At 36.5% G+C, this 16,087-nt stretch overlaps 1 protein-coding gene across 2 annotated transcripts; it reads left to right on the forward strand.

Moving 5' to 3' along the window:
- Window positions 1–339: 339 nt before the first annotated feature.
- Window positions 340–13,371, forward strand: blk (BLK proto-oncogene, Src family tyrosine kinase). Of its 2 annotated transcripts, none has more exons than XM_079831541.1 (15): window positions 340–589; window positions 834–941; window positions 1,127–1,224; window positions 1,308–1,401; window positions 1,635–1,668; window positions 1,952–2,045; window positions 2,676–2,774; window positions 3,836–3,939; window positions 5,553–5,702; window positions 6,072–6,224; window positions 8,791–8,970; window positions 9,075–9,151; window positions 10,656–10,806; window positions 11,146–11,277; window positions 11,380–12,783. In XM_079831541.1, exons 4-15 carry the CDS (start codon window positions 1,309–1,311, stop codon window positions 11,580–11,582), a joined length of 1,470 nt encoding a protein of 489 aa, XP_079687667.1. In that variant the 5' UTR covers window positions 340–589; window positions 834–941; window positions 1,127–1,224; window position 1,308; the 3' UTR covers window positions 11,583–12,783. The 2 variants fall into 2 exon arrangements, with proteins under 2 accessions (XP_079687667.1, XP_079687666.1); XM_079831540.1 differs by having other exon boundaries at window positions 405–589; window positions 902–941; window positions 11,380–13,371.
- The last annotated feature ends 2,716 nt before the right edge of the window (window positions 13,372–16,087 follow it).

Genomic DNA, 16,087 nt, shown 5'->3' on the forward strand with positions numbered 1-16,087 from the left:
AGCACTACGCATAGTTTCAGTTACACCTGGTTCAGCAAGATTTTGAACGTTATGGTCCATGCATGTTTTTTTATGAGGGATGCCTTTAAAACATTAAATAATTTCTTGGAACATATTTACATATTCGGAACTGGTATTTCTGTATTTCTAAGAAAGCTCAGCCTTCCTTATTTCCAAATAACCGTCCTATTCATATCATGAATTTGTCTAAAGTCTTTCTGAGTGAAACAGTTACTAAAAATGAGGATGTTAAATAATGTAGTTGTCTACAGCTTCAATGTCTGACATCACATGCTCATCATATGCATGCTTAAGGCATTTGCAGTTTGTGAATTAAGCACTGACAGAGGAAAGGGAGGGAGGAGTATAAGCTAAATAAACACAACTACTGATCTCTATTTATCTCTTTTAACTAATGTGGTCTCGCAGGGCACATGACGGGCCTCAAATGAAGATTGTGTGTGTGTGTGTGTGTGTGCAGTAGATGGTCTGAGTATGTCTTTGTATGCGTCTGAAAGAGAGAAATACTTAGTTCAGAAATTACGAATCTGAAGTTGGATTATTAAATATATTAGAGGCCATAAAAAACGTAAGTACAAACTTATATATTTTACTTTAAGTTTATATTTTACATTTAGATGTTGCTTTGACCATATAGTTGTAACATCTTATCAATTTGCGTATTTTGACATTCAAGTATTGTGTAATTATACATAATATATGATGATGTTTGTATTCAGTGACCATGTCTGAATAATTTTTTTTAAATGACCACCGATCATCTGCAAACTATCAACCTTATATTGTATTAAAAATGTATTTTTTTTATTTAGATTACCCTACCAAGCTGTTAAACATGGTAAACACACACAAACTTTATCTTGTTTATCTTTTGCACTAGTTCATATTTTCGTCCAATGGAATCTGTTTTCATCACAAGGGTAAGCAGTCATTCTTTATGTAATATTTCATATGTTGGTTTATTATTTGTGTGATTGGTTTAAGGTTTGCATTTGACCATGCTTGTCTACTAGAGCACATCATGTGATCTATTTATACTAATGGAAAAATGTCTGGTTAGGTTTTTAAAGACTAAACTTTTAAAATGTTTTCTTCTTTTATTCAGCACCCAGTATTATGCCTTTCTGGAACTTTGTGGATTTCTTCTGGACTATTACTGAACTCCGAGTAGAGAACTGCGGAGACTGATAGCGGCGAATATAGGTGTGATAGCAATTAACAAGTAGATTTGTTTTTATAAAATAAAGTTCAATGAACACTGAAGATGATTACATTTTATTTTTAAGGATGGGTTGTGCTTCTAGTGACCAGAAACATCGCAAAGACTCAAAGAGTAAAGGCCATGAACATTATAATTCATCAAACTCTAACGCATCTAATGTAAGTATTGCTTTTTTTATGACAATCTTTGTCTTTTGAGCTTTGTGGTGAAAAACAAGACCATTTTCTGTTTATTATTTAGCTTTAACTCTTGATGAGTGCTGATTCTGTTCATCTGTGTTATTGCTTGAATATTATGTTCAGTTTATATTATATTCAAATTTATATTACATGTCATATTTTTAAAAACATCTTAGTCAATAAGCAAATGCATCCTTTTATTTTATTTACAGTCAAGAGATCACAGGAACCAAAGCAACAATCTAGGTAATACATGTTCATTTGTTGTTGTGGAATTTGGCATCAGGAGAGCATTTTTCTTTGAACACTAATTATTCGCTGATAAAAAAAATCATTTTGAATACATCATTGTCATAATGCTGCTGGGCGCAGATCTTGTGTTCAAACTAAAAAAATACAACCTTGAAGAAAAAAAATGCCAGAAACTGTCATAACATGTTATTGTTCACATGTTATGCCATAAAGGGAAATGTTACAGATGGAAAATACATTTGAATTTATATTTTAACAGATTTAATTTTCTTTTCAGATGAAAACATTGCTATTGCTCAATATGACTTCCAGCCTGCTAGTGATAATGATCTTCAATTCAAAAAAGGGGACAGACTCCAGATTATTAAGGAGTGAGTAAATAACATGGATGCCCTATTGGTAATATGAGTGTAAAATTAAAATATATCTTCCAGTGTGTTATATTAAGAGAAAATCTCGTCTTGTAAAGAACTGGGCAATTAAATTCAAAGACTATGATCGGTTTGAAATGTCAGCTAAAATAATATATAACACACACACACACACACACACACACACACACACACACACACACACACACACACACACACACACACACACACACACACACACACACACACACACACACACACACACACACACACACACACACACACACACACACACACACACACACGCCTGGTTCGCTATCTTTGTGGGGACTCTCCATAGGCGTAATGGTTTTTATACTGTACAAACTGTATATTCTGTCCCCTTACACTAACCCTACCCCTAAACCTACCCATCACACAAAACTTTCTGCATTTTTACATTTTACATTCTGTATGATTTATACACATGAGTCCCATTGAGTTTGTGTGCATTCAGGATAGAAAACCGTGAACACACACACACACACACACACACACACACACACACACACACACACACACACACACACACACACACAAGATAAATACATTTTTATAGACAAATGGTAACTTGTCCCATGTTTTTCTCAGGACCGGTGAATGGTGGTTGGCGAAGTCCTTGGTCACAGGTTATGAGGGATATATTCCAAGTTCATACGTGGCAAGAGCACAGACATTGGAGGTGGAGAGGTAGAAAATTATATGATTAATATTATGCATACATTTAAGCAATATCACACGGGTTAGAGTGTTGTCTGTTGTTGTTCTCAGAACTTTGGCTAACGTTCTGGCAAAGTTATGAACAAACATTCTTACAGTAATGTTGAACGTTCAGTCAAAATGGTCAGATCTTTAATAAACATTATTTATGCTTCGTTCATAGAGCATTTTTTTTTCTGAAACATTTTAGGGATGAACGTCTAATGTTTTTGAAATGTTACTACTTGTTTCAGAACGTTCAGATAATATTAAAAAGTAATGTTCCCCTTAAAATTCACAAAAAAAATTAATATTCCCTTAACATTCGTACAACCCATAAAAGCTTTTTAAAACATTTGAAAAAATACTGGATGTTTTAAACGTTCAGCAAACATTCAGAAATAACTTTATCATAACTTAATAGGAACATTGGCAAGGCCGTCACTAGGCCATTTTAGGTCGGCTTCATCCCCCCTAAATTTCAACCCAGCTCCCCAAAACAATTTGTGATCAGCTCCATAATCCGTACACAAATTCTTGATCAACATGCGTCAGCATTAGATTAACATGCAGTCCTGCACAGAATGATTTAAGACACAATCAGTGACAGACAGCACTCGATCAGTCAATGCACTCATTTAAACGAGACAGAGAAACATGTGGAGTTATTTTGTTCTAAATAATGACCCAGCAGCTAATTGTGACATACATTTTTAGCCTTTGAGTAAATGGTTTTGTGGTCACTATGAATTATAGAAGTATAGTGATTGATGAATATTCAGGGGTTGACTTGATAGGTAGAGTAGAACCTGTATGTATTGTTCCTGTCTATCCTAGTATACAAATAATATATTCATTTTGTTTTTAATCATACTCTCATTAGGGGCTGAGCCCTCTTATTGAAATCCTAGAATTGGCCCTGAATGTTGGCAAAAATGTTCTTAGAATATATTTGTGTTAGCTGGGAGGCACCAAATCCATTCCACTGCTGTTATAATGTTCATAATATCCTTAGAATGTCACTCGGAACTAACTACTGTTTTCTGTTCCAGATGGTTTTTCAAGAACATGAGTCGTAGAGACACAGAGCGTCTTCTGTTGGCGCCAGGAAACAAACCTGGTTCATTTCTTGTGCGAGAAAGTGAAACAACCAAAGGTCAGTTGCCAAAAACCTTCAGTCTCCCTTTAATACGTTTTCACTGAATAATTACATCAACATTTCACTACTTGGGGCCCAACAAAAGTGCACAACATTTTCAACAATTCCATTGTAGTATTTCATACAGTATTTTACTACTAACTTCAAAGTTTAATCCGCTGCTCTTGTTCAAGTTCACATCCTTCAGAGAGCTGAAAGAGCAAATGTCAAACTATATACTGATATCTGCATGTGCTTTTGCTTAGAGCATGAGGCGAGTTATTAATAGCCTTTATTATTTTATTGAACTTGCGGAGCAAGGGGAAGTGCAGAAACTAGTCTTCATTGGAATTTGCTTGTTTGTATGCAGATATAGTTTGATTTTTAAAAAATTCTGAGTAAACATTGTAATGCAAAATTTGTTGTGCTCCATAAGCATGAAGCATTAACACTCAGTTTATTAGATTTGTGTTTATATACTGTATATTGTTCCGAAGTTTGGGTAAATCTTTTTTGTAGGATTGTTTAATGCTTTTGAAAGAAGCTCACCAAGGCTGAAAAACTGAAAAATGGTGAAATATTGTTAAAATTTGAAATAACTGTTTTCTGTTTTAATATATTTTAAAATGTAATTTATTCCTGTGTTGGCAAATCTGAATTTTCAGGATCATTACTCCAGTCTTCAGTGTCACATGATCCTTCAGAAATCCTTCTAATATGATTATTTACCGCTCAAGAAACATTTATTAGCATCATACATTTTGAAAACAGTATTTTTTTCCCAGGAATATTTGGTGAATAGATTGTTCAAAAGAACAGCATTTATTTGACATGTAAACCTTTTTTAACTTTATAGAACTGTCACTTTTGATCGATTTAATGCATGTTTGCTGAATAAAAGTATTAATTTCTTTCACAAAAAAAAAAAAACCTTTTGAACAGTAAGGCACTGTACCGGAAGACATACAGAAAATACCTGTTAATTGTCTATTAATTATGTAAGTTGTATTTGAGGCGCTGTAAGCAAATGTCAGCCATATTACTTTCTTCATCCCTCCAAAGGTATGTCAGGAAACCTGATCCGTTTCTGAGAGTTCAGGGACTGAAGCGCTTCTCTGATTATTTTTAGCTTTGTACAGAGCCTAGGGTGAAAGGTGTGAGTTCTTGGGACACTTTTTCAGTGATAGCCTATCTGTCAGATAAGTCACCTTGATTTTGCCTAGTGCAGCATGTTCCTGGATCAACAAAATTCCTGTCTGAAAGTGTTGTCCTATCCCTATCCCTAAACCTAACCCCACCCATAAGTTATCCCTCAAATTAGAGTGAAATGATAGGTAAATAACACTGATGTAGAAGCACCTTGTTGTAAGCCTAATATTGACATAAACTGTAAACTCGTCCCTCATATTTGATTGGTTGATTGAGATGTTGATCCAAGAACATGTTGCACTTGATGAAATCACGTTCACCCTGTCAAATCATGGGGAAATTTTAAGCAGACTATTACAGCACCTTAAAATCACATTTTTGAGTAGATTTTGGCCGGCTGTGATGGTGATGTTTATCAAAATAAGCCCAACGTAATGATCAGATGTGTTATTTGACTGCTGTTTCTGAATGATCCTCCGCAGGTGCTTTCTCCCTGTCTATAAGAGACTCCACCCCAGAGCAATGTGACGTGGTCAAGCACTATAAGATCCGAGGCCTTGATAATGGTGGCTATTACATCTCTCCCTCCACAACCTTTTCTTCTCTTCAAGAGCTAGTGAAGTATTACTCCAGTAAGTATTCTGAGCAAAGGATGTTGCTGTACCAAGGATCCTTTCTGTTTCTTCCACTGTACGCTTTCTGTGGTTGTAGCTGTGAAAACGTGACAAACAGTTGCTCTAACCACCAGATAAATAGGTCAGCTTCTGTCTCAGTTCGCATTCCACACTCTCCCCCCATTTTGGTTTGTTGTGTCTTTTTATAGAACTGTATAGAATTAACAAAGATCCTTTTTTCCACATTTTGGTTTGGGCACATATTGTGCTTTTCTCCAGACAAAACCAGTAAGCATGGTTTCATTTCTGTCAGCTTGGTAGACGCTAGTCTTAGCTTTAATCTGAACATCCTTGCTCTTTTCCCAAACTTCTTTATTGTACCTATAGGGACAGCGGATGGTTTGTGCCAGAGGCTGGGAAGTCCCTGTAAAACGGCTGACCCCCAGAGACCCTGGGCTCAAGATGAGTGGGAGATTCCCAGAGAGACTCTGAAGATGGTGAATAAACTTGGTGCCGGCCAGTTTGGAGAAGTGTGGATGGGTAAGAAGCAGAAGAAAGTTCAGTTGCGCAATGTTGCCTTTGCGAAAAAAACAAAAACAAACCTTATTCTTCCCTTTGCAAGCACATGGTTCATATAAGATGATGATTGTTAATCATGAAGGGATTTGATTACACCAATACAAATACAAATGTGGTCACACTACACCCTGGTGGACATTCTAAAATCTTTTTCTGGCATGGTACAACATTTGGAAGACATCTGGATGAAGATGAAGATAATCCAAAATCAAAGTTAAATGTATTAAACAGAATCATAGCAGAGTGCATAGCAATACCAGACAACTAAATCAACCAAACTGAGGGACTAATGCTGCGTTCCAGGAAGGTTTTTGAGCCTGTGAGTCACGAGTTCTAACCATGACTCACGACTTTGTAGGGTTCCAGGCAAAGTCACGTCAAAGTGCCTGAGCACAAGGAATTGTGGTAGCTAGATGTAAACAAAGCATGGCGGACCGTACGGGGCTTATGCTCATTTACAATCATTTCTATCGCCAAAGGTGCTTACTCCTTGCTTATTTGAGGGAAACGAAGGAGAAAAAAATGGTGCATAAGGCAAGAGAAGCTGTTATACCTTTTATTTTACGTTATTTGTATAATACCGTGTACGACTTCCATAAACACTGCTTCCGTAGGGGCTGCCATGGTTGTTTCACGGGCTATGTGACGTCAAATCTCGTAACTGGGAGTACGTCGAACAGGTGGTAAGTTCCAGTGCACTTTCACGGGTAGAAGGTTGGAAAAACACGGGTTGCGGGTTGCCTGGAACGCGCCATTAAAATACAGAGGGATACTGAACAGAACACAAATCAATAAATCAATAACCATGGTGACAAAATAGTGGCAGAAAAATGAGCACAAAGGAAACAGGAAACCATAAGCAAACTAAGAGTCCATGAAAATGAAACATTGGCTGCGAATCAAACCGCATACTCTTTTGAGTAGGGACTTATAAGACAAACTAAACTGTGCCACTAGAGAACTACCCAACTAAAAATATGTTTATTAGTGAGTTTTCTAAAATATTATTTTGATTTAAAAGTTAATTAAGATTTAATATAAAGTACGAGCCGATTCAGTTTTTAGTATTCTGACATCAGAAAAGTCTTTGTGCAAGTCAATGCTTCAGTATTGCCTCCATATCTTAAAAGGTCCTAATCATATTTTTCGAAATATAGCTTAAGACGTTAACCAGACACTAAATTCAATAAAATATTTAATTTACAAAAAATGAACATGTCATCATTGGGTTACACTTTATTTTAAGACATACACATTTTACTTATCCAAATAAGTACTGAGTAAAATTAATTAACATGTACTTACTATTGAGTTATAGTTAGGGTTTGGGGTTACACTTTATTTTACAGTGTAATTATATATTTAAGTACTGAGTAATATGAATTAACTACATGTACTTACTATAGGGTTATGGTAGGATTAGGGTTTGGTTGAGGGTTAGTTGCATGTAATTATGGTAAGTATATGTGACATATGTAACAAGGATACTGTGAAATAAAGTGTTACCGTTATTACTATAGTAACGACAAGTATGTCACCTTAAGTAACGCGTTACCTGTCAATGTATTCTCCTCACTTCAGAGTAAAATTTTAATTATACTGGCCTTTCATTTGTTTGTTCAAGGGCACTTGTCTGTGTGTCATGTGGCTTTGTGTGATACTGTCATATTTTAGCCACATGAATGAAAAATTATTTGTACCTCACAGGGGTTTTGACTTTGACCACCAGCGTCAACATTAATCAGAACTCAAAAACCTCTGGCCCGATTTCTTCTACTGTATGTGCTCCTGCTAATATACACAGCGTGCATTTTCTTTTAATCTTTCTTTAATTCTTTAAACGTTCTTATACCATTATTTGATAAGAAGAATGCCCTAATATTTGTTTTCATACAATATATCTTATTTTTGTGTTATTCATTTTGGTTACACTTTATTTTAAGGTGTCATTGTTACAGTGTAATTATATATTTAAGCACTGAGTAATATTTACTAACTACGTGTACTTACTATAGGGTTAGGGTAGGATTAGTGTTAGTTGCAAGTAATTATGCATAATGTACTGTTATTACGGTAAGTACATGTAACATATGTAACAGGGATACTGTAAAATAAAGTGTTATCTTCGTTTTTTGCTTTTTATTAAATTAAAATTTGTATTTGTTTTAAATAACAATATTTAGTGAGGCATGTGCTTAAAACAAGAACAAACTGGGTGAGAAAAATAAATGCATGATATATTCTCTGAAAACAAGCCGTAATATCTTTTACAATTGTCTTTCTCAGGTAAATGTATACCTTATTTTAGGGATGTTAACATATATACTGTATACTGATTATTATTATTATTTACAGCATATCTGATAATGAATTATTGATTCTAGGCCCTTTCTCAAGAATGCAACAATGTATTTGTAGTAAAGTGTCTGTCGTGAAAATTGTGTTCATTGAGCTGCTGTAGATCGATGTGGTTTTCTTCACAAGTTTATTTAATAAACCTGCATTTGCCTGTGGCTCTTGTTTATAGGGTATTACAAAAACAGCCAGAAAGTCGCCATCAAGACTTTGAAGGAAGGCACCATGGAGCCAGAGGCTTTCCTACAGGAGGCTAATCTGATGAAGCAGCTCCAGCATGAGAGACTGGTGAAATTGCACGCTGTAGTCACCAAGGAGCCCATCTACATCGTAACAGAATACATGCCTAATGGTTAGTATGACCATAACATTATTAATGAGAGTCCTAAACCATTTTTTAAAATTAAATTATGTTGTGACTGTCCAAACCATACAATTGTTCTTTTCTTATTAAAGGAAGTTTGTTAGACTTTCTGAAGACAGATGATGGCCATAAATTAAAACTTCCCAAGCTGATCGATATGGCTGCTCAAGTAAGAATAATTAAATTTTTATGATTTCTCTTGATTGTCTTCATTGCTTAGTAGCAATTAATTAATCATTCTTTTGCAATGTACATTAGTGGCCAAAAGTGATGCCCAACCTAGGAAAACTGACATATTTACCCTTTATTCAAATATTATTAAAAATGAGTTAAAGATTTTGTAAGCATATTGCATAGTTGTGCTTTGGAGTCAATTGTTTTATTTGTAATGATAACGCATTTATTTGTGAGAACCAATGAAATATTAATAACTGAATATATGTAGTTAAAATGTTTGCTTTTTCCTGTGAGCTGATTGTTTTATGGATTTTTTTTATTTTTGCATATTAAAATAAAATCTGTATTTATTGTTTGCCTATTTTTCCTAGATAATTTTGTATACTTTAACCAAGTTTAGTGTTTTGTTTTTTTCCCTCATATTTAACTATAACTTTATATAAATTATTTAAAAAAAAATATATATATATTATTTTTTTTATTTTTTTATATAATTTATATAAAGTTATAGTTAAATATGAGAAAAAAAACAAAACACTAAACTTGGTTAAAGTATACAAAATTATCTGGGAAAAATAGGCAAACAATAAATACAGATTTTATTTTAATATGCAAAAATAAAAAAAATCTTATATATAAAAATGATATATATATATAAATCAAAATTACCATAAAAATATTTATTTTTAAATAACTATATATATATATATATATATATATATATATATATATATATATATATATATATATATATATATATATATATATATATATATAGTATAAAAGTTTTTTTTTTTTTAAACTCGTTTGATGGTTTAATCAAACGTGTAGGGTCATTAAAAACAAATATCACTTTTGGCTAGATTTCAAGGATACATTTTAACGCAGTACGTAGAAATCTGCCCACCTACAGTACATGAAATTCAACTTCTGTAACTATTTTAAGAATTGTTTTGCACTCTCAGCGATGTATAGAGGAAATGGTCTTGGTTTTGTAGGCTCATGGTCTGAATTTTTTTTTTTTTAGATCTGAACACTTCTAACAACCGCAACAAATTTAGATTAATATCTTCCGGGCAGGATATTACGTAAATTTTTCCATCGACCTGAAGCCCCTACCATGCATGACTGTGATCTTGCTCTCTATGCAAAAGCAGCTTCCTGTTAGAGACCACTTTGTTGATGCTGTTTTTCATGGTCTGCATTGCAAATATAAATGCAATGATATATAAATGCAAGTGCTTTATGTATGTGTTCGAAAAGCGAAGCCAGATTAAGGTTAACTTTGAGTTCAAAACTTCTAGAATTTTTACCTGTTTAGTGTCCCTGTTACACCATGTACATGTAATTACTATAGTAATAATAATAATTACAATCACCTAAACCAGAACCTAAATTAAATGTTTGAGTGGTAAATGATGATTTTAACAGTACATTTTGTTATCCACTCATTGTGGGACCACTTCACTACACACTTAACTCTCTCTATGTTACAGGTTGCGGAAGGCATGGCTTACATAGAGGGGAAACACTACATTCACAGAGATCTGCGCGCCGCTAATATTCTCGTTTCTGAGACTCTGCACTGTAAAATAGCAGACTTTGGCCTTGCCAGGATCATAGAATCTGAATACACTGCACAAGAAGGTAAGTACACTAATTTATTCCCACAATGCAGTGCTTTTTCCACTACCACAAATTAATAGGCACCAGTCATTGTTGACATTTGGTTTCTAATACGATGTACTGACATATCTGACATTTAAAGCGGGGTACGAGCTACTGGCGTTCAAAAATAGCTTCTTTCCATGTTGAAGTTTGCCACTTTTACCACTTTAAGGCAGATTTTTCTGTCCCTGCGGCTTTATTTATAGTCATTTTTGGTAACTGATACCATCAAATTATGAATTAGATTTCCATGCATGCATCTCTGTTCCACGTCACGTTTATGAAAGGTTTACTGTCACTGTCTTTTTTACCGATCAGGTGCAAAGTTCCCTATCAAGTGGACGGCCCCTGAGGCCATCAACTTTGGTACTTTCACCATCAAGTCAGACGTCTGGTCCTTTGGAGTTCTTTTGACAGAGATTGTCACATATGGCAGAGTACCGTATCCAGGTAATGGCTTTTTCTCTCTTGGGTTTCGCTTTCCATTCAGAACTGTGTAGAATAGATGGGCAGATCTTTAACAACCTGCCTGTGCTTTCCTCACAATTTCAGGCATGACGAATCCGGAGGTGATCCGTAACCTTGACAACAGCTACAGAATGCCGTGTCCAGATGGATGTCCGGGAGAGCTGTATGACATCATGCAGAAATGCTGGAAGGAAAGGCCAGAGGACAGGCCCACATTTGAACACCTATGTGACACACTCAATGACTTCTTCATTGCTACTGAGGGCCAGTACGAGATGCAACCATAGCCTCCATTCCCAGATATGAATGAAGAGATGAACTGAAAAGTGGATGCACAAAAAACACTTTGGAATGAAAGGATGGATTAAACCCCGGACCAAAAGATGGATTATGGGTAATATACTAGAGCAACAACAAGATTACGTCCTTGTATATCTGTAAATGTTTTTTGTTTTTTTTAAACTTATGTCACTGTTTTGGTTTAGCGCATTTCTAAGATTTGTTTTGAGGTTGTCTTATGGTATTTTATAAGTTAACATGAAACCAAAATGGACAAATCTTATTTTTTTGGGAATATTGCAAGTATTTATTATGAGTGATGTATCTGTGCACATCTTTTTGTGCCCTCGTAATCTTTAATCAAAATAACATCCCCCCTCTCTTGCAACAATATCTCTTCTCTGATGTTTACTGGCGTGAAGGCGGAACAACCTGTCACTCACATGACATCACAGCAATAGCAAACCAAAAACATACAACTATTCAATCAATTAAATAATAATTAGTTACATGTATATAGCGCTTTTCTGGGTACTCAAATCGCTTTACATGGAAGGGGGGGGGGGGGGGTCTCCTCAACCACCACCAATGTGCAGCACCACCTGGATGATGTGACGGCAGCCATATTGCGCCAGAACGCCCACCACACACCAGCTTATGGTGGAGAGGAGACAGTGTGATGAAGCCAATCGAATATGGGGATGATTAGAAGGCCATGATGGACAGAGGCCAATGGGCAAATTTGGCCAGGATGCCGGGGTTACACCCCTACTCTTTTTCCGAAGGACATCCTGGGATTTTTAATGACCACAGAGAGTCAGGACCTCGGTTTAACGTCTTATCTGAAGGACGGTGCTCATTACAGTATAGTGTTCCCATCACTATACTGGGACGTTAGGACCCACACAGACCACATGGTGAGCACCCCCTGCTGGCCTCACTGCCTAGTTTTCCCAGGAGGTCTCCCATCCAGGTACTGACCAGGCACAGTCCGGGAAACCAGTCTTGGGCTACAGGGTGATATGGCTGCATTCCCGATTGACAATATCAAGTCCCTGCCTACATTTCTTCTTGTTCGAGATGCCTTTTCACTTGGACATACATCGCAATAAAGAAGAAAAGACTATCGTAACTTCCGTTCCATGCCGACCTTCCAAAGGAGAAGTGTGTAATTTTTTAAATAAAAATACTTTCTCCTGTCACAACTTTATATTTGCACAACCGTAAGTGAGCCATTTGTTTGATTCCCCTGAAAAAATGTGGTTTGTTTGAGCCCAGCATAGCATCACTGGATCAACCAATGGCATGAGAGTGGGGCGGAGCCATATGTTTATCCAATCAGTTGGAAGACAGGGTGAGTTGTTATTTATGCAATCAAATTTAGTGATACTAGTCTCACAGAAATTACACACCTCGGGCCATATCATACACCCGGCAGACGCGACACAAGTGTTTTTTTTTGCTGGTTTTACTCTGATGCAGTTATCATTTTCACGTCCAGCACCACGTTGTTTAAATGCAAATGCACTCACGCCCATCTTTTCGCCCATGGGTATGCTGGCCTGAAAACGAGGTGTGTTCAGACGCATTGTTGGCGCATTGCTATTTTGAGGCAACTTGACCAACAAAAACCTGGCCTAAAGTCAATAGCGCAGTATTTGTTGTGTTTAAAAGAGCACGTTAGTAATGTGCACCTATAGGCGGGTGCACAACGCGTGTACACTCTGCTTATTACACACACAGAGACATGTTGTTTTTATATTTTTAAATATTAAAAATAAAAGGATTCCTCTTTGGAGAAGCGTTCAGTCTTTCCAGCTCGCAAATTCCACCATGTAAGTAGTGAATCCGCCATGGTGCAAGCACAACCAGCTTTAAAAGGGAATGGGAGATGAGACTCTGGTTTAACACACCCATGACTCATTAAAGGGGTGATGAATTGAGTAATCAACTTTCCTTTGAGCCTTTGGTATATAAAAGTTCATCGTGATATAAGAATATCCTGTAAATTTCAGAGCTGAAAACGTCCTTCTAAGTCAAAGAAAAGCTTTTATAGACACCAAGCCCAGATATATTGGATCTGACAGGAACGGTGCAACACACTTATGTGAGTAAAACATGTTTTTTTTATATGTGTTAGTATTGCATTGTTACAGATCGTTTGATATCTATTGATGACATACCTTAGCACGCGGTCACAGGCTGGAGAAGGTGTTATTGGTTAATTCGTGATCAGACTCCGACTTGTAACGCCAGCTCGCAAAGCCCAAAGTCCTGGGGCTATGTGCTTTTCAGTGCCCGCGTGTGTGTGTGTGTACGGTTTGCGGTTATATTCACTGATGATCGAGCGAAATGATACAGAAATAACATTCCAATCAATCGCGGGTGGATGAGAGATGAATCATTGTGTTTGTTTGATAAAGACATTTTGCGAGCCCTGGCTGTGGGCTGGGTGATTCATTCCGGTTGCGTTTGCCATACGCTGTCACTGACAGGAGAGCAGAAGCTCATTAAATATGCAAATCTTATCAAATCCTAGCCGTGGGCGTTTACTTCCAAGTCGTCAATGCGGCACGCCCATCAAAATCGATCGTTTTTCAGAGAGCCTCAAAACCAAGGCAGTAAGTAGCCTATTATTCATTATGATGTTTCTGAATGTAAAAACCATGCGAACATCATAAGTTGACCTCAGACAACAGTATATATATATAAAAAAAGCCAGTTCATGACACCTTTAAGAGACCATTTTTTCCATCGTTAAACTAGCAAAAGTGGATTCGGACACGCCCTAAGTGCACCTGCGCCATGCGCTTCAGACCATGTGCTCAGATAATTAAAATAGTACCCCTCAGCTTAGAAACTCTGATAAAGCTTTTTGACAATTCAGAATGATGACACATTTGTTTTTCACAGCCAGTAAACAAGGGCTGCGTCCGAAACCTGCAAAATGCTGCCTTCAGAGGACACATTTCAAGGCAGAAAGGCATCAAGGCACGTCCAAATCTAATGTTAGCTTCTTTTCCTGTCACCTGAGAACCCTTCATCTAATCGATTTTTGAAGGCAGCATATTTGTATCCTTCGCTGCCTTTGATATTCTGTGACAGTTGAGCTGGATAAAAAAGATGGCGTCCGAAAGTTGTGTTTGCTGGTCAGTTTGTGTGTAAATGTAAATTTTTTACCAATATTTTCCACTTCTGAAGTCATTTCTAGCCACAAATTACTAATGTAGTGATTAAATATTTGTTTAGTTCTCACCAAAGCTCTCTCTATTTTGCTGTAGATCATTAAACGGTTACACTGCCTAAGAAGTCTGTCCGAAATTAGTTTCGTGAGGTGCATTCATGCACAAACGCTGCCTTACAAGCCATTCTCTGATAAGGCAGCGAGGCCTAGGTTTCCGGACGCAGCCATGGTCTTCTTATATCTTACTCTGAAGTTTCAGTCAAACCATGCACATTATTATTGCACATTACCTATGAACTCTTTACTGATGAGAATGTGTTTTAAATAAACTGACAACAGGAAACCATAAAATGAACATAGTCATTAGTAAGACTTCCTCCTGAGATAACAGACTGAATTTTACGTTAATCAGGAATAGATTAAAGAGTTCGATAACACAGTGAAGTAGTTAGCGATTATCTGATCATATTCACTAAAAGACACTTTTTTTTTTTTTTTTACTCTCCAAAGCTGTATTTATTTGATCAAATATATACAGTAAAACAGTTATATTGTGAAATAGTATTACAACTTCAAATAATTGTTAACAAAATATTTTTAAAGAATTTTCAGCATAATTTCTCCAGTTTTCATGGTCACATGATCCTTCAGAAATAATTTTAATATGCTGATTTGATGCTTAAAACACATTTATTATTATCAATGTTGAAAATGGTCGTGCTGCTTAAAATGTTTGGAAACATTATACACTCACCTAAAGGATTATTAGGAACACCTTTTCAATTTCTCATTAATGCAATTATCTAATCAACCAATCACATGGCAGTTGCTTCAATGCATTTAGGGGTGTGGTCCTGGTCAAGACAATCTCCTGAACTCCAAACTGAATGTCAGAATGAGAAAGAAAGGCGAATTAAGCAATTTTGAGCGTGGCATGGTTGTTGGTGCCAGACGGGCCGGTCTGAGTATTTCACAATCTGCTCAGTTACTGGGATTTTCACGCACAACCATTTCTAGGGTTTACAAAGAATGGTGTGAAAAGGTAAAAAACAACCAGTGTGCGGCAGTCCTGTGGGCGAAAATGCCTTGTTGATGCTAGAGGTCAGAGGAGAATGGGCCGACTGATTCAAGCTGATAGAAGAGCAACTTTGACTGAAATAACCACTCGTTACAACCGAGGTATGCAGCAAAGCATTTGTGAAGCCACAACACGCACAACCTTGAGGCGGATGGGCTACAACAGCAGAAGACCCCACCGGGTACCACTCATCTCCACTACAAATAGGAAAAAGAGGCTACAATTTGCACAAGCTCCCCAAAATTGGACAG

The sequence above is a fragment of the Gobio gobio genome (assembly GCF_949357685.1).
Source record: "Gobio gobio genome assembly, chromosome: 12".
NCBI lineage: Eukaryota > Metazoa > Chordata > Actinopteri > Cypriniformes > Gobionidae > Gobio > Gobio gobio.